This window comes from Amphiprion ocellaris, chromosome 22 (genome assembly GCF_022539595.1).
Source record: "Amphiprion ocellaris isolate individual 3 ecotype Okinawa chromosome 22, ASM2253959v1, whole genome shotgun sequence".
In the NCBI taxonomy this organism is placed as follows: domain Eukaryota; kingdom Metazoa; phylum Chordata; class Actinopteri; family Pomacentridae; genus Amphiprion; species Amphiprion ocellaris.
In genome coordinates, this window is record NC_072787.1 from 14,157,278 (window position 1) to 14,176,606 (window position 19,329).

The 19,329-nt window shown below is 41.3% G+C and overlaps 1 protein-coding gene across 1 annotated transcript in view; it reads left to right on the top strand.

Moving 5' to 3' along the window:
- stau2 (staufen double-stranded RNA binding protein 2) overlaps positions 1 to 19,329 on the top strand; it is a 96,719-nt gene that overhangs the window by 75,515 nt on the left and 1,875 nt on the right. The window contains exon 14 of the mRNA XM_023276083.3: positions 18,458 to 18,523. Within this exon, the coding sequence (XP_023131851.1) occupies positions 18,458 to 18,523 (66 nt within the window). The remainder of the gene's footprint in view (positions 1 to 18,457; positions 18,524 to 19,329) is intronic.

A 19,329-nucleotide genomic window follows, 5' to 3' on the forward strand; every position in this document is an offset into this window, starting at 1 on the left:
TGTAATTTAGGTGAATTGACCTTGTAACAAAGCAGCAGGTCTCAAGTCATGTTCCATGAGCACTATGAAGTAATGCTGACATTAATTTCTTGTGCGCCTACAACTGTGCATATGACTCATTTTTTTCTAAGCAATCTATGCTGTAGCTCAGATTTAAATGGAAAAAGAAATACAGTATATCAGTCGTTTTATTGCTTTAAGTACCATGCAGTGCCGTCTGCATCTTGGCCTTGGCCGATGTGCATTAAAAATAACACATTTATGGAGGATGATTGAACATCCTACACTCGCAAGAAACATAATTTACCCACAAGTGCTAGCTAAACAGATGATAACGCTGTTCAGGCCCTTATGAAAACAAAAATCAAATGCCTGCTATGTGTCTCAAACTGTTGGCATGCATTTATATGTTCTAGAAAGTAACTTGACACTTTTTTAGTTGTCAGAGACATCCAGAATTGTCAGACTCTCAAATATATGTTGAGGACTTGTGCAATTTTACTCACAGATGGTGTTACGATACCTGTAAGTTTAGATTAAATTCCATTACTTGGAGTGTCTCTGAAAGCTGAATTCTGGAGATATGATACACTAGAAGACCTAAAACCATTCAGCTAATGGTAAAAGTGATTTTATTTTTATTAGCAGTATTATCATTGTATTTTACCATATATTGTTATTTTCTGCAAATATCTAGTTTTGTTACAGCGGAAAATGAATAGAAGAGATGATCCAAAGGATTTTTATGTATAATTTAGCTCGTTATGTGTATACAAGTGAATTGTTCTTCTTTCTTAGTTATATACCTGTCAGACTGGTGTGATTGCTTTAAGGCAACCAAAGGTGCTAGATTCATTATCACATCCCTGCTAAGAGCAGCAAGATGTTCTGACAGTGGCCTTGCAGCCTTCAGTGCCTTTAGGCTCTGTGTGCGATTTCCCACTCACACAAATTTGGTGTGGATAAAGGTGTGTAAACCAATCACGCCTTTCCTCACTCACCACCTCTGTGGGAGACTTGAGCATGACGGCCTGCGAAATCATTACCTACCGCTCTTTGTAGCATCTTTGCCTCATTATCTTAATGTCATTTGATACTGAGTGATAGTTCGCCGTGCTGAAAAGGTCCCCAAGATAAGAATGGCATATTTAATCCTATGCTCCCCAATTCCCAGCGACAATGTGTGAGATGTGTCACCTGCGGAGAAAACATCTTTTCCAACAACAAAACGATTAGCCTTTCACTCTGCAAAGGTTAACGTTTCTCCTTTATGTCATAATCAGCATTTTGCAGACTGTTTGGCTGTCTGCTGTTGCATTTCATTGTCCTAATATACAAATCACACGTCAGGAATATTTCCATTGGTTCAGCCCTCACTTCAAAGATGTCAAAGTGACAAGTAAATGATATTCTTCTATTTGAGCCCTTTGTAAATAATCCATTTGACACACAGTTGTGACGGTGATGTATATAAATCTGCCCAATCTCTTGATCCGCTGCTCCCAAGGCCAACATATTACGACACAGATAAAACAGAGAACCGCAAAGCAACACCGATGCCGTCAGTCTTGTCCTACTTTTGGAGAGTTGCACAATTTATCAAGCTTCTATTGTGCAACGTTGCAAGGAAAACCTCTGTATTTTAACAAAGCCCTTTAACTTGATATGTGGCACACATCTTGTGGTTAAAAACTTATAAGAATTAATCATCACAGCAGTGCTCCAAAAGCAAACCACACACTGACAGTAATTGCAGGCATACATGTTTACCTCACAGGCATGAAAACAACCACACATATACATAGATACACACATGCACACACCACACAATGACCTGTATTGTTATTTGTAATTATGCTGTTGTGTTCTTAACTTAATGAAATCAGATCTCCCAGATGCTTAGATGCTATTTGTTTGTAAAAGTTGTTTTTGATTTACATCGTACACAGTATGATTACATTATGTCTTACTCATATCTCTATCTCCATCATTCAGATTCTGATGGCAGGTCCATAGCCATACAAGACTACTACAAGTCATTTGTTAAGCCCTATCTACAACCATGATCTACAAAGTTGAGATTCTGTCATAGCAGTCATGAATTGGGCCCTAAAAGACCCTAACTGTTTCATGGCGGGTATAGCTGCACCTCCACTGGTGGGAGTGGGGTCATTAATGTCCCATGGTAGGATCAGTACTTTCTGGCTGTGTACTGAGTTATGGAGATGAGCGTAGCGACTGGGGAATGTTTTTCTGTCTGTCTGAGCCCTCCCCACCCACCACAACCACCTCCCTCTCATCTGGATGTTAACGTATTCTCAGGCCTCAAACAGCAGACATTTTGAAACACTCAAAACAACAGTCACATTGGGGGTTAACACCAGTTACGACCAAGGTGTCACATACCCCTGCAGTTTAACACTTTGTGTGTCTGTGTGTGTGTGTGTGCGTGTGTGTGTCTGTGTGTCTGCCTGCTTCACACTAGTATCAGCATGATCTTCTAAATCTCCTCTGTAAATAAAGTCACAAGTGACAGCTTGTGTTCTGTTTTATATGCAAACTCAGCCCAACCCTTTGCATTTAAAGGAGATAAGGTAAGATGAAGCAAACCGCAACGTCACTACGTAAATGCGAGAGAAAGAAATTGCAGTGGCAAGTGAAACAGGAGGTGCACTTGTTTTTTTTTGTTGTTTTTTTTTAGGGATATCACCTCTCACTTTGCATGTCTTAGCAACAATCTGGTCTGCTCTCTCCTGTTGAATACGACCGCTATTACTGGCTTAGATGCTTGCAACGAGTTAGTAAGCATTCATCCTGAATATGATCTAGTGACACAGCAAATTACACTACATTGTAGTTACGTAAAGTGACACGGACACGTCCTATCCAATGTCAGAAAGGCATGGGAGGAGGAGGTTTAAGACAATGTGTGATCAGCCATCATGGAGCTCAGACAGGCCATAAATCCAGCTTTAGACTACAGCCAGCAGCTGGTTAGTTTAACTTAGTGCAAATATGGGAAACAGGCCTAGCCTGGCTCTGGCAAAGTAGGGATGTAATGATGCATGTATATATTCTGAACTTTTCAGTGTGAGACTTTCTCAGTTTGGTAATCCGTGTATTCTAAACATTGCTGTCTGAGGAGTTTTTATGTCTGTATTGGAGCCCCTACAGTTGGAAATTTCAGAGTGTCTATCAGTTATAGCATGATAGAAGGGTTAGCCTTAAAAATTAGGCATTGTGCAAGTATTATTTATGTTTACTAATCTTATGAATGATGTTGTGTCATCACACACTACAAATTTAAAATGGTACTGCAGAAATTGTTATATACTGTTTGGGAAGAAAGGCAGCAGTACTTTGTGCAGTTCTACAACTGAAATATCCATTAGTTTAGGTTAGTTTTGAATGTGTACTAAGTTAATAGACACTGTTTTTCTTTTATTTTTAAAAAATTATTTCAGTACACTTTACACATTTATATTATGCCAATTCACCACACAAGCCAGCTCAAGGCACTTCACATAGTAAGGTAAAGACCTTACAATATTGTTGTTGATAGAAAGTCAGCAAATTTGAACATCCCCTTTGAGCAAGCTTTTTGGTGGCAGTAGGAAGAAAAACTTCCTTTTACCAGGAAGAACCCTCCAGCAGAACCAGGCTCAGGGAGAGCAGCCGTCTGCCTTGACCAGTTGAGGTAAGAGTAAAGGAGACAGAAATGTATAGCACATAGAAATCAGGCAAAGATCGCATAGGAGAACAGTAAATTCTGGGAAAGTTGGTTGTACAGGTTATAATCTTACAAAAGTTAATAAAAAATATGGCAGCAGTTGAAATAAATGACAAAAAAATCTTTTTAAAACTCATAAACAGATTTTGTGTATTTTACATACCATTACATCCACAGTCCAAAGACAACAGAATTCAGCTAACATCCTTAAAAACCAGTAAATTATAGAGTATTTATCTTTTTAAATGGTAAAAATTATATGTTTTCTATGTGCTGTGCTCTATTGTTGCATGGCAAGGACCAGTAAATTTTACAGTATCCACTAATTCCTTAAAAAGTGCTTCCAGCCACGAGAATAGATTGTCACATAACCCCCCATAAACCGCTCAACTCTCGTTTTTACACACTGTTTTTAACAGCTAAAACAAACAAGATATAATGTTATAATTAATTAGCTTTAGAGGTGCTGGTAGGCAGATTTTATTTCTTCTGGAAAGACACAGACTTTCTGTTTCTTTGTGTTTGTGCAAAACTGAGCTAACTGCTGGCTCCAGCTACATAGACAAATGAGAGGGTGAGATTTTCTCATGTACCTCTCAGTTAGAAAGATATTTCACAGAATATCAAACTACTACTACATCATAGCATTTTTTGGAGCAGTGTCCTTCAAAGTTCCTTTGAGAGGTTCATGATATTCTCACTGCACTACATTTGGACTTTTTTCAAGCTTTGTTGATTGCATAGAATTGCTGTTGTGGTGTTTTCGCTTTCTATGCCTCAAGAGAGATTTATGTGTCACTGGTTTTGAAAAGATGCCCTCAGCGTCATATAGATGATGTGGAGGAAGACTGTATATGTAACAGCAAGAGTTGTAGACAGGAAAACATTCATTTTAAATCCATATGTAACTCATCTGGCTTTGTTATAAATGCATCCACTAAAGGAAACCACAGAATGTCATTATCTCAGCCATCACTCATTCTTCTATAGAATGCTCACCTCACTTTGCCATGAATGAAGGGAAAATTATGTTTTGATTGCATTCCGTGCATGCATTTTAAACTGTGCATGTGCAGTAGAGGAGGGTATTTTACCTACACTACATTTACAAATACCCACATGCACACACACATTGTCTCATGCAGTAATGGCTTTCCCAAAATGGTGTGATTTATTGTAGATGCTTTCAAATAAGAGGTTTAATGCAGCATAGTTACTAAATAAATATTTGTTTTAGAGGCCCCCTTTCCCCCAGGGACATCTTCTCTATTCCTAATTTCCCTCTACTTTTTCTCTGAACCCCAACTCATTCTCTTTCTTTCACTTGCTGTTTCTGTCTGTCTTTCCCTCTTTGAGTCCCACACTCACTCCCACATACACTTCTCCCCTGTGCCCAGTGAGTAAATGTGGAACCGTGTGAGCCTTCAGGAGGACTTTGAAATGAGACATGGCTAGGACATCAGAGGACTCTGACACTCTCAATGAAGCCTGCTTGATTTATAAGAGAGCAGGGAGCGGTGTTGGTGGTGGGGCTGTTTCCAGAGGTACACAAGGCCACAAGGTCCTCCATTAGTACCTTGACCCCTGTTTCATGGGACCAACCACTGCATAGTAGCAGAGGGAGTAGAAGAATAGCGGGTTGAATGGATGGTGGACATGGGGGAGCTCGGGGGTGAGGGGGTCTTTTCTTTTTACCTAAGAGAGTCTGTTATTTACATTTTCACCACAGAGAAGGCAGCAGAAATGAGAAACTCTACCTCGATCGTTTGTCAGCGGCCTGCTGTTTCCTGACTTAAACGTCTGTTGGTTGTACCTGATCCCTCACTCAGACCTGTCTCTGCTCCCTCTTTTACGATTCTCCTCACTGTTTTACTGTCCACTATCTAATTAGCTGTGTCTTAATCACATGCTAAAGCGCAGCGCCGTCCCGGTGTTTACTGTCTGTTTGCCATGCTGTAAAAATGTGTGAGGTTGCTCGTAAAAACTTGCCTGCAGATAATTAAGTGCTCACTCTCCTTTAGTGGATAAAATCACAGCATCACTGACAAATAATGGATAAGGGCTTCTGTATTGTGCTACTGTGGGAAAACTGTAGCAGAGAAAGACTTGTTTGTCTGTTTTCTTGGGACGGAAATGGTTGACATTGCTGCTTCCTATAAATTACTAAAATAGCTCCCTTAGTCTGAGAATATAAATGCAGTAAATCAGAACAATTTTGTTTAGATTGCATTTTATTTTTGCTCTTACCCATGGTATTTTGGAGAATACACATATATTTTTATATATATTCTCAAGCTAAAAATAGTGGCATGCATGACTTATTTGATTCCCTTTACTAACCTTCTCTTCCCTTTGGAGAAAATCATGTCATGCTGCTTTTATTCTGCATGTGAGGCCCACTGTGCCTGTGTCAATCTCTGTTTGCTCATCACGTCAGCCGCTCTGTGTCTGGCCCGGCCTCACGTTGGTGTTTGCAGACGGAATCCATAACATGGCTTTGTTCCTGCAGAGATCGGTTCCTGTTGTTTATGAACACTTTGTGACAGGCCTGCCGGCTTTAAGCTAACTTGGTAATGGCATTATGCTAACGTTTTAAAAGGCATGTGTTTTCACTGTGCATTACTCGTGCTTTATCCCCTTCACGTTCCATCTTTGGCTGGTTAGTGCGGCCCCTCGACTCGTTCATCAGAAAACTAGCCTGTTTGGAGGAGCCTTATCCAACAAGGCTTGCCTCTTGATATAAGCATGCTGGAATTTATTGTTTTCAGTAAACATGCCTTATACATAATCTGTCTGTGCAGTACGCACCGCTAGTTGCCATGGCAACATAGTAGGGGTTTCATAACACTTCGGGGGGTGAGGCATGGTGGGTCTCAGTTGCTCCTGTCACACAGTGAGTTGCAGGCTCGCTCGGTATTTCTTGGGATTTCGGTGCAAGATGAAATGTCTGTCCACATCTTATAGGCCCACTGAGCATGCTGGGTAATGAGAAACACTCACAGGCTTTGTGGGGATCCATTGCAAATGATGAAACAGCGCAACAGGTTTTACAGGCGTGTCCTTTGTGTGTACTAGGTGATTAAAACGCAAAAAGGAGCTGAGGGAGCTACAAGGTGAAAGAGACAAAAGGAAAAAGGTGTAAAACGCTGTCTGACTGTGTGTCCTCTCTTGTTACCGGATGTCCTTTTCCACCAGATATCCACTCTCATACACACAGTGTCTCTAACACAAAAATGTAAAAGGTTCATGATGGAGGCTTGGGGATTATTGCATGCAGCTGGTGGCTGTCACTGTAAGCCTAGCCCCTCTCCCCTACACTTTATCTTAACCCTTTCATATTCTACATTCCCAGGTTCCTCTTTTCTGCCTCTCCACACCTGGAAATCTCTCCTGTAAATCTTGTCATCTTTTTGTTGGTCTAAAGGGGGGTAGAATGCTTTAAATGAAGTGATTATCAGGTTTTCAAACGGACCCCTCTCCACTCCCTTTGAGATCACGCCTGACAATGTTTGTAACTTTCTATAAACTGAAAAGGTGTCCAAAAGTCTTTTTCGGTCTCAGTCTTCAGCTCCTTTTTTTTCATAACTCGTACTAAAATTCTGAACTCAAAAACAACCAGCAGCTGTTGTCATGATGATGGAATAGGAGGTTTTATCACTTATGTAAAGTGAAGTTACTACTCTCATGACTCATCTGACCTGTCTCCTCATTTGTTCTGACTTTTTTAAAATTAAAAACAGTACTTTAGCAGCTTTCACTTACTCAACAATGAAGAAATTAATTGGATTACAGTTTAAATAGAAGGGCTGATCATAACAGCCAGAAATACTCTTTGACATCCTTTGATATCCTCACTAGAGATTAATTCAGGCCGCTGCAGTGTCTTTATGAAGGTTTTCATCTATGCAGATGTGGGAAGCGATTAAGACCTTGGATCATAGCTCTGGTGTGAGCTGCCCGTACTTTAGTGCTGCACATAGAAAAGATCTTTTCCTTTGGTTGTGTAGCAACAACCACAGTCTTCACATTTGCATCCCCACCCAACCACTGCTTGTACCACTGCCCACTTTAACTAGGCTGTGCACTTCATCACCAAGCAAACAGTGCGAGTTTGTCATTTGGAAGTCAGTAGAATGAAAATTGGCAGGAGAAGAACAGTTAAAAGGATCATATGGTTGATCTTTGACACAACTAGAAAAATGGAAAGGAAAGGGAGATTAGCAAGCAGAAAAGAGAGAAATGGGATGCCCCTTGGGGCCGATCACTATCTCTCTGCTGATAAGAGAGCGAGTGCCTGAAGGCTGGCTTTTCTTCCCACCGCTTTTTGTACCTTCCCCTGGGCAATTTGAGTCCAATTGTTCAGGATTATAGAAGCTTCTCCCTCTGGCAAAAGGTGGATCTTTGCAGGTGGAGATGGGGCGATGTAACACGGTCTTGGAGTCACTGGGGAAACCTGATGGAAATGGACACTATCCACAGGGGACAGTCAGATGCTGTTTTCCAAATTTCCCACCATAACCTTACGATTAACCCAGCGAGTGAAACCTGTGACATTTGATGACCTCCTCAACTTCCCAATATTTGCAAAGCTTCATCAACCCTTTGGATGACGTGTTGACAGAGCAATGCTGGTGAAGCAACATTATTTTCAGTTCAACTCAAGTATGCATACAGTGTGAATGAAATAATTTTAGTGTCTTAGATGAGTCACAAAAGAATAGTCCACCCAGACTGTCTCATCACGCAAATGGTGTCTTTGGATGGTGGGAGGTGTTCGTCCAGGAAAATTTAAGGGCCCCATTTTTTGTGGAGCTTAGTCAATGGTCATGTTGGTGAGTCACTGGCCTTGAGGCTGTCCTTCTCTTCATACCAAATATCTTCGCAGGCAGTAGTCTCCGTCACTAATGCATCCCTCATGCTCTATATCTCATCTCAAACTGTTCTTAGTCAGTTTTAGTCATGAGCAATCTTGAAATACACCAGAAATATCAAAGATAGACAAACATAAGTTCCTCTGTGTAACTTCCTGTCCAAGGCAGATTCCTTTCTCAATGAAAGTGTGTCATTGTCTGTACTCTTGATGGAAAGTGTCAGTGTCATACTTTCTCTTCTTGCTGTAAGAGTGTGTCATCTTTCCAGTGTTCTATCAACCTCTGGCCTAGATTTTTTTTTTATAGTGTCACGGGAAAAGTACTGATACAGCACAAAACAATACAACTTACTGGCATCATTAGAAGCTAATCTAAAAGTAAAGATAATCCTTCATTTTAACTCACCCCCATTTTTGTTTTCCATTTCTTGAAAGAGTGTTTTGATAAATTTATCAAGACATTTTTATATTTTGGCATTTTATAGTCTGTTACAGTAAGGCAATAAAGCATTTATTAGCTGTTTACACACATGTAGCCTACAAATGATTCCCAAGCAGTTTGAGAACAGTTTGTAATAAAACTGTTTAAAGTTGTGTCATTAGGCATTCTATAAATTGTTTTTCAACACCTATACATCTACCTATGCATGGAAGAGTCATATTGGCTGACAAATACACTAATAAACTATTGAAATCTAACTTTTCCTGCTTACAGCTGCTTACAGCTTCATTGTAGTGTGTTCAATGCTTTTTTAGAAACCCATTACTCATTGCTTTGTGCTGGTTATAAATACTGAACACTGCTTTCAGTTAATCTTGCTCAGTGTTTTATTTTTGCTTTTCTTAAAGCATGATGTGATGCTATCACACACAAAATAACCAAGCCTAGTGATTAGGTTTCATGACAAAGCTATATCATGGCAAAGTAGCTCAGTGTTATCATAGAGGCCGTCTGTATCTGCTTATCCTCTGAGATGCTTTGCTGACAAGGCAGAAGTATGGTATGCTGAGGTGCTTCTGCCCCTCGCCCTCTGCCCATATGTTTTGTATTACGCCCTAGGAGGTGCCATGCTCAGCAGCTCGGTGGTGGGAGGGGATAAAGCAGGCCTCTCCGGCCCAAATGACGCATGACATGGCGCTGCGCCCCGGGCCCTTATTTATGGCTTCCCATGTCAGCGAAGGCTTGCTCCCCTGGGGAGCCCCACAGCCGTTACCCGCTAACTTAGCTCAGCCAGCCTTCACCGCTCATATCATGCCTGGGAGACACACATAAGAAAACACCGTCCACTCCAGGAATTCTTATCACCATAATGTGGAAGCATGCACAGATGAAAGAGGTGTATGGAGAAATCAAATTGAATTCCTCATAGAGAAGTTTATTTCGCTCTCCGATTCACAGTTGCTACACTGTTGCACAAGAAGTGAACGAGCACACATGAAGTGCTACTTCAGAGGAATTAACGTCATGTCAGGCTGCAGCTAGGCCACTGCCAAGCACACACTGCTCCTTTTATCCATGTCTCTGATGTGGAAGAGGATGTGAAATCTGGAGAGAGAGTGAGGAAGAGATTTGTTGAGAGGATCCGAATGCGTTTTCTCTGTAGTTACCCAAGAATCCATGTACATATCACACCGCATTAACAAATAGACGCATACACTGCCAGCACTCATGCACACACAGGTGTTCTCCACGAGCTGTCCGGGAATGTTCCAGTGATCCCTGTCCAGGATTTTGATGTGGTTTGAGGGAAAAGAAAAGAATTTAGAAGAAACGAAAGCCAAGTGATGAGAAGAAGCTGAAGTGTACATGGCAGAAGTTTTAAAAAAAGGAGAAGAGAAAATCTGTAATACTTTTAAAAGAATTTAACAAACAAATATTTGATGTGAGGGCATGGCAGTATGAACAGGGTTAACACAGGACAAAAAGATGGCTGGGATCTTCTCTTCCCTGGTATCTCATATTTCTTTCTGCTTTGAGGAGTGAGAGCACTGTCAAGGTTTTATGTGGCCTTTTGAAAACAGAACAAGCCCTCTTCAGGACAATATATCCAGCTTCAGAACTTCTCTGAAAACAGGGCACTCATTTTTCCAACTTCCCATGCCCTGCCTGTAAAACACCCTGTTTGAAATCCACTCTGGTCATTGTTTAGTCTAGTGGATGTCCCTTAGATCATCCTCATCAGCAGCTGTCCTGCATCCCCTTCATGTTCGGTGCGTCCCCGCCTTGCAACAGCTCAGAACCAGCCACCCGATGTTAATCAGGCTCTTTCAAGCATTATTAAGATCCGATAGTGAGCGTGCTTCTGCAGAACAACAGAATGAATGATTATTGTACAAGCCAACAAACAAAAGCGAGCAATTTGGGTTACAGTTCATCTACCCCAGTGTTGTCTCAAGTTCTTAGAAGAAACTGGAAGTGTTAGTGAAACAGTGCTGTGGTTTGGGTTTGACAGTAGTGTAGTGGTACCCGGTAGAAGTGGGGAAGTGTGTCTCGCCTAATATTGTTCATGTAAATGATACAGTGCTCCAGTATCAAGCTAGAATGAAGAGTCATGTTACACATAAATGACTACACATCTATAGCTGGTCAGAAAAGATCTGTTTTTAGCTCATGGCAATCCAACAAGAATTTATCTTCCCTCCGCAACTAGTGTAGCATAACACCATATAACACCATGCCACTGACACATTTCCTATCTACCTTTTATGTTTTATTTCTTCATATTCTCACTTGTGTCGATTTTGCTACACCTGTAGAGCTGCTAAGGGATTCTAGTCCTGCCAAAGACCACAAGCAGCATCCGCATGAGCTAAGCATTCCTTCTTTCTTGCCTCTTGCTCCCTCAGATGACATGGACGTCCAAACACATGACTTACACAATGACGCAGAATCAAAGCAAGAATGGGAGGCTGTCACTGATGCTCTTGGCCTGGACTTAAGATTAGGGAAGGGTTTGATTATTCAAGCTTGACTGTACAGAACCAGAAAAGAGCCTTGGGAATCTAGATCTGCTTGGTTAAGAGGGAAATACCGCATTCTACTCTTGAGACTGGGTCAATGGGTTAAACCTTAAGCTGGTGTCTGGACTTTCATCTGGCCTCCAGCAGAGCAGGAGAATGATCTTTACTGATAAAGTTAAGCGAACAGACACACCAGTGTTTCCATTCTTCTACTGTATTTGACGATTCAGAGTATGGGATGAGAAAGAGTTGCAAGTGCACAAGACTGACTGGTGTGCTGGTGGTCTTCACCTAACTAGGACCTTCGTTGTGTCTTTGATGGCTGCTAAGGACAAGAGGATACAGTGATGGACATGGAAGGACTGAAGGATTCCATCCCCTCTTCTGTCTGGTTCCTTTCCCACCAACCTTTTTTTCCAATCCATTTCAAGCCATACATTCTCCTGTCTCTTCGTCTTGTTCTTCTCGCCCAAAATTTCTTCATCGATTCCCTAGAAGCCAGTAGTCCCACAGTGAGAGCTGATACAGGGGTCTGATTTGTCAGGGTCAATGTGATCCAATGATCCATCAGATCTGTCAGGCTGATGCCGCAGACTCCTGGGGGACAGGGCTTTTGTTTGGCTAAGCCGCTGATGGAGGCGAAGCCTCTGTCAGGGAAGCCATTAGGAGCGCAGCAGGCCCAGAAAAATGAGCCGCCCTTGTCACTCCACATCAGGAGCTCGGCCACGGTTGCAGATCTTCCTCAGACCCGTCACATTCAACCACTGTTTGTTCAAGCCTTTGAACTAGGAACAGCTAGATAGATAGATGAATGAGCTCATGTGTGAAGTAGCTGTGGGGTGCTTAGGATTGGCTACCAGTCTTGGATTGATGGCAAGTCCTGGATTGTTATCTAAAGTTGAGGCATAGGGAGACGATAGGTGACTAGGGAGTGATTAGAGGGACTTCAGTATATGTCCTGCCAATGTCGTGAACCATGTTTGTGCAAGCGTGTTTCCACAACAAATCGAGGTTGTGACACACCCACACCTTTGAAGTGGTATCAAATGCATAAACACACTGCAATGGTTTACAACACAGTGGATTTCAAGAGTAATCAAACATTTTTTATGATGGTCCTTGTGAGGCACAAACAGCATAACTGCTGTTTTCTTTGCTAGACTTTTAGTATATTGCCTAGAATTTCTACATGTCTAGTTGTCAAATGTCAACACACTGTGATACAGCAAACTGTTTTGCCAAACAAGGCTGCATTTTGCTGTTGGAAGCCTCTGCATAAGCAACCCGGCTTTGCTAAAGCAGTGGTTCCATAAAGGCGAATGGCACTGTTTTTTAGCGATGGTTTGAACACAACCTTAAGCTGTCACACAACTATGTATTTTATGTACAGCGTCTTTGAGTTACTTGTAAAGCGCTTTATAAATAAAATTTATTATTATTATAATTATTACCCCATCAGATGATCAGCTTCAGAAACCCCCTCCTTCCCACACCTTTTTGACATTGGTAGGTGTAACTTTCTGAAACTGACAACCTGACATTTACTTTGTGCAACAGTCAGCCAGACATGTAGGTGTGAGAAAGTAAGCTCTCAAGTGAATAATCGAAAAATACAACTATTTTTATGATTTTTCATGCATACAAACAATTGCAGCACTATTAATCTTGCAACTTTCTATGATGACCAACTTTTCATCTTCAAACACTTTTGCCTTCAGATGTAGTATGGCAACATGCTGTACAAACAAGTTCTTTTTTAGAATAACCCAAACATTAGAGGTCGGCAAACCTCCTAGTGGCCAATTAACACATTTTTCAGTTCTAAGCTTCACATTCAAAAGACATTTAATTCTTCTAACATTTGTGAATGACTTTGCGCATCCTCTGCGCTCATTGTCTCCTAACCCTCCTCTTTAATCTCGCTTTGTTCCATGACAGAGATGGAACACCTCCACCTTGTGTTTCCAGGCCTCAGACTAAACATACTCTTCTAGTGTTGATGCATCAGTGTAGCTGCTGCCTCCAACGATGGTCAACTTATCACATTAGAAAAATAATGATTTCACTGGCTGCCATTCCCACAGATAGGCCCAGTATTTGTCTTAGGCTCCATGTCCTTCGCTGAGCTGCTGGGCCCTTATGCCTGCCTGTCGTATATCAGCAGCGCTGCCACTGTCAAGCCTCTGATTTATGGCTGTTTATCTCCAGCCCCTATCCCACCACCACTCCCCCTCCCACTCCAACAGATGGTCTCTGGCTATTTACTCAGGGAGAGGAGGGTCCCAGACCGATACAACAAACAAGAAGTTTATGGGGAAGTTGGTTGTGATTACAAGTTATTGGTCACGAGAGAAAGCGGGAGATCTGTCCCTGTTGTTTGTCAGGTGTGATTCTGATCACCTACATTAATCTGCCTGCTTTAGGGTCCTTCTTATCTTAATTAGTTTTTCCACTTTGGTATGTAGACAACCCTGATCCTTGTGAGATGACAGTATTATTTCATACATATAAAAAAAACATCAATCTGTTACATCATAAGTCCCCTAATATGATATATGGTTATTAACAGTGTAATTGTGGAAACATTCCTTCATCTGTCAAGTTCTACGGGCTTGTCACCTTAAATCTCTTCGAGTATATTCTACCCCTAAATCTCGCTAGCTGTCAGATCTTCACAGAGAAAAAAAACACATTACACCATAAATTGTCTGTTACAGACGAAGAGGGGCTTCGGTTGATTTCTGGGTCTCTGGAGAAAAGCCTTAAGTAATAACCCAACAGTATCAATTTTTCAAATCAGCCCTGCTATTATTGTTGTAGTTTTTTAGTACCTGTAAGCATCGCAGATTTCTTTTCTCAATTTGATGGATACAAACCAGATTTTGACCCTTGCACCTGTCAGTCATAAATTACAATTCCTGGTTAATGTTTCTCATAGTCTGAAGCTAAAGGCTTTGAAAATGATTTTGGGTGCAAGCACACTGATAATAGTTTGTAACATCCTCCTGTGCATATTGCATTCCATAAAGACATATTGACATGGTATGCAGTGGGATTCATATTTTCTCAGGATTAAAGCATGATGAATGTGTTCTCTCATGCATATGGCTTAAATACAAATCGGTATTCACATGGAGATGTCTCTGTCTGTGTGTCAGAGTCTCAGAAGAAACATCTCCAAGTCTCATGGTCTTGTGTGGAAAATGGTTCATTTGTCTGTATTGATGTAACTAATAAGAATAAAGTACAGAGTGACGTTGGTGGGCTTCATAATGAGGCAAACTCAGCCAGTCATCACATCTCACTCATCTGCTGAGCAGCACCACTTATGCCTTATCTCGACTCTGATTAACCAGTGATGGAGTGTAACAGATCCAGGCTAGTTTTGGCCACTGGCAAAACAGATGTGCGTAGAATAATAAAGTCGAGCTTTTGGAATTTTTCTTCTGTTTTGTCAGTGTTTCTTATGTTGATGTTCACTTATTAAGTATAAGAATACTATACATATTTCTGTGTAGATAGATTGTACAGTATGCTTAAGAAATACCACTGGAGGATTAAACATTTTCAACATCAGAAACTCATGTTTCAACCCATGTTCCAGTTTATGCCAACCAAACAAAAATATAACTAATTATTTCGCAACAGAAATAAGGTTGGATTCAGTCCTTTATAGTTAAACTTGGCACACAAATTCAGAAACTCAAGGATATAAAATGTGTAAACAAGGCGTTTTTATGCCTGTGCTTATTGTTTTGTTTTTTTGAAGTTCTTTTTTTTTTTAGTTTTACAAGAGCCTAAATAACTTGGTTATTATTATGGTTTCACAGGCTGAAATTGCAGATATGGTTTGCTTGAGGATATAGTGTTTCATGCTACATATTATTAATTGTCCACAATTTAGATCGATGACCTCCACAAACAGCAATGCTTTTGAAGGGCAGTTAAATTTGATAGACACCATGAAAACTGTGACAACCCTCTCTAGTCAGTTGTCAACAACTGTCAATCAAGTTTGAAGCAATCTTTTGAAATATTGCCAAAAAATGTAAAAAAGAAAATTAGAATCATGCTCATTTCCATTCACTTCTGTGGAGTGAGTAAACTACGCTGTGCAGTGTTGTCAGAAGGTGGCAGTATAGGCTATATTACATGTGGCTGTAATAAACACAGCAGAAGAAGCCGGAATCAAACCATGCCTTTGTAACTGACAACGTTGACCATGTTCAAGAGAAAAATGGAGAAACATCTTCAGGAGTTGTTCTCAATTGGAAAGGTTGTTGGAATTCTTTCAGTAATAGTTGTTCTGGCAGCTGGCATTGGTCATGTTTCAAGCTGTCTGAAGGCAAAGACAATGCAAAAATTGGAAACAGCTGATTAGTCATGTGAGTTAAATGTTCCCTACCACAGAGCTTTAAAAACAAAAGTGTTTCCATCTCCCATTATACACATTAACTCTGTTTCAAAAAGTCAAAAACCAACTCATGCAAATGTTTTTTTTTCCAATTTTGCTGTTTGCATAACGTAATTCTTCAAAATTTGCATTAAAATGCTATAAACAAACATTGCCTCTGGGCAGACCTCTCCCTGCATGGGCCTGGTGGGCAGAATTTGAACATCAGAGAGGTTAAAACTCACCTCACCACCATTAAACGTGGTGCCTTCAGTCTCTCTCTCTCACCTGACTTCCACCCTGTTTGGTTTTGCTCTACCTATGTTGTCTATGTGTTAGTTTCTTTGTTCTCGAAACCCCAGCTTCCTAACAACCTGGATTTTCAAAAATATTCCCCTTCATTTAAGTTCATTTGAGTATCAAACAAGAAAAGCACTCAAGAGAGCACAGTACTCCACCAAGGCCACTCAGTCGTATCATGTCCAGTGGCTGAAATCTTGAAAAAATTTGTGACAGAGATTACGGCACCATAGAATGTGGCCATTTAATATAGATGTACCCACAAACAAAAAGACCTTGTGCTAAACACTGGTGTGTGTTATGCATGTGTACTTTATGTATGGATACCAAATCGCATGACCTAAATGTGTAGCGGGCGACAGGAATTGACTCCGAAACACCTCCACAATTTAATTAACTGTTTTTTGTATCATTTCCGACGGATAAGTCCTGATAAATCTGCAACGGTGGATTTGTAGTAGGATCGCAATCATGTGATCGTCAGCAGGCAGCTGATGTAGTGTTCACTTGTTGTCATAGTTACAGTGATGCCATACCGTTATCTCACAATGATACAGAAATCTTTAACAAATCCGTGGATCTAGACTATAAGCTGCATCACTGCCAAAATCTAATCAGTTGGTCCTTGTGTGTGAAAATTTCATCCAAATACGTTAGTCCATTTTTGAGTAGTGTTGCTAACAGACAAACAGACAGACAAACTTTCGCCGATCGTCACATAAGTCCGCTGTTCTTTGGCAGAGTTAAAATTCAGTTGAATTCGTTGTGGTTGCAGATCATGTGTGGCCTCCTCTACCTTGACTGCACCATAACAGATTATGTCATTATTGCTCAGATAGTGAATAAGAAATGGACTGTTGAAGAACTAATGACTTCCTAGGGCAGGTACTATGTGTAGGTTCAGATAATGTTAGCACATTATTTGAACAGTAGTTTCTCGTATACGCAGACATAGACACACCCCACCACACCACGTTCCCTGCAGTGATGGCTGATATAGGAGGAAATAACAAGAGATGTTAAGGGTGTTCCACTATGCACAGTTAGACATAGCGGTGTCAGCTCTTCTGGAAGATATATTCCCAAGCCTCCCTGTCTGTTCCAACTCTTCCCACACTGACAGAAACAAGAGAGAAAGATGGCAAACACATCTGCAGCCAATCTTTGGAGTGGAGGATGGATCCTGTGTTATGATTGAACCTGCTAACTGGTTAGGATCAGATAGAACAAATCATCTTGGAACACTTAAGCAACTCTTTTGCATTTGTGTTTGATGTCCAACAAGCAGCGGCGTCGCTACAGCAGGAGATCGCTGTTTAGAAGTTTTAAAGTCAAGAAAACTTCACTGAAACATCTGTCTGTCAGTTTTTTTTGTTGTTGTTGTCGTTGTCGTCCTCCAGGCCCACCTTACATAGCGTGTGTGTCTACACTACACCTCCTGACTCCCACACATGTTGTATATATTATGATAGCAGGCTGGACCCTTCTCACATAACCAGCAGCCCCTCTAGCTGGCACAGACAGGCAGGCAATGAGCAGGAAGGAAATTACATCATGGGATTTTTGATCCAAGCTTGAAAATATAGATAGCATATCGTGCTTTTTTTTAAAATGACATAGCATTGGATTGCAACACATGGCTGGATGTGATTACAAACTAATTGTGACAGACAATAACTTCCAAGCTCAATATTCTTGTGAGGCAGGGAAATGTAATTTTGCACTCAAAGTTTCCTTTCTCAACCACAAATTGAGCGTAATTAAGTCATTATATAATTAACAATAAAAATGTGACATTCACACTTATTTGTCTTCACTTTGCATAATTTAGTGTTGGTTTTAAGCTACCCGCTTTCAGTGTGTCGCGTTGCTAAACCTTTATGATTTACAAGTATTTCAGACCTGCTGCTATTTGTTTAGCTGTGGTCACCATGAATACAGATGTCACTAGGATTGACTTAGGAAAATGCCGAGCAGCCAAAACATAAAGTGGAAATGTTAACCCAATAACACTAGATAAACAGTCAGAGGAGAGAAGCCAAAGACAACAGAGAGCGAAGGGAAAGTGTCCTGCTGGCATCAGGTTTCCCAGAGTAAGTGTTATTTGAAAAGCAGCTGAAGGGTGACACTCACTCTCTTCCCACCCAATCTCCCACTCTCCCTCCTCACTCACTCGACCATCTGTTGTTCCCTCTCTTGTCAGGCTGCTCTAAGTGCCTTGAAACAGCTGTCGGAGCAGGGACTGGACCCGGTGGATGGCCCCATCAAGGTACGGTAAGATGTGGATCGTGCCAAAGTCACAGGCGGCCGCTCCACAGCTCACGTTTAACCAGTCTCAGACAGCCAGGTCGGACAGATGCTTGTCAAGTGAGGCCTAAGATGTGCCAATCGGGCTTATTGCAAATCCTCACCGCCACGGGCTGATCCGTCACCAGCTCCCTCCCCGCCCACACACACGTCTATCAGTTCCGCTCGACATTTTTTCTACCACAGGAAAGCACCGGTAGGCGTATATATTTACATGCTGCCGGTTCTCAATGCTTTGCATGATGGCTATCAGCATCCAAGGCTCAGTCATGACAGACACGTAGGGCTTTCTCCACGTACCTCCCCTCCCTTCCCTCCATTCACTATCTCCTCCACGACAAGGAAGGGAGGGAAGGAAGGAGGAAGCCCGACAGTGGAGCATCAAGTAGGAAAGTAGGAACGCCGTGGGGGTTTTTTGGAAACCGGGGAGGAAATCACTGTCAAGCATTTCTGGAGTATTTTCATAGTAGGTGTGTCCTGGGGAAAAGAAAAGAAAAAACTTCAGGCCGAGCTGTTTTCTTGCAGCACTGTGTCTCCTTCAGAGCAAAAGAGGAAGGGAACAAAGAGAGGAAAAACGGCCGCAATGTTATAACAGCTTCATTTACGTCACCGACAGAGATGAAGGGCAAATATGGCAGCAATTATACTTTCACCTGAGCAGTTAATCACTCATTTCTCGCTCCAGTCACTCCCCTCATGGTTTCTAAAACTCATTAACTCACCCACACTTTGCTGTTAGTACAGTCTTGATTGTTTGGTTTGAGATGA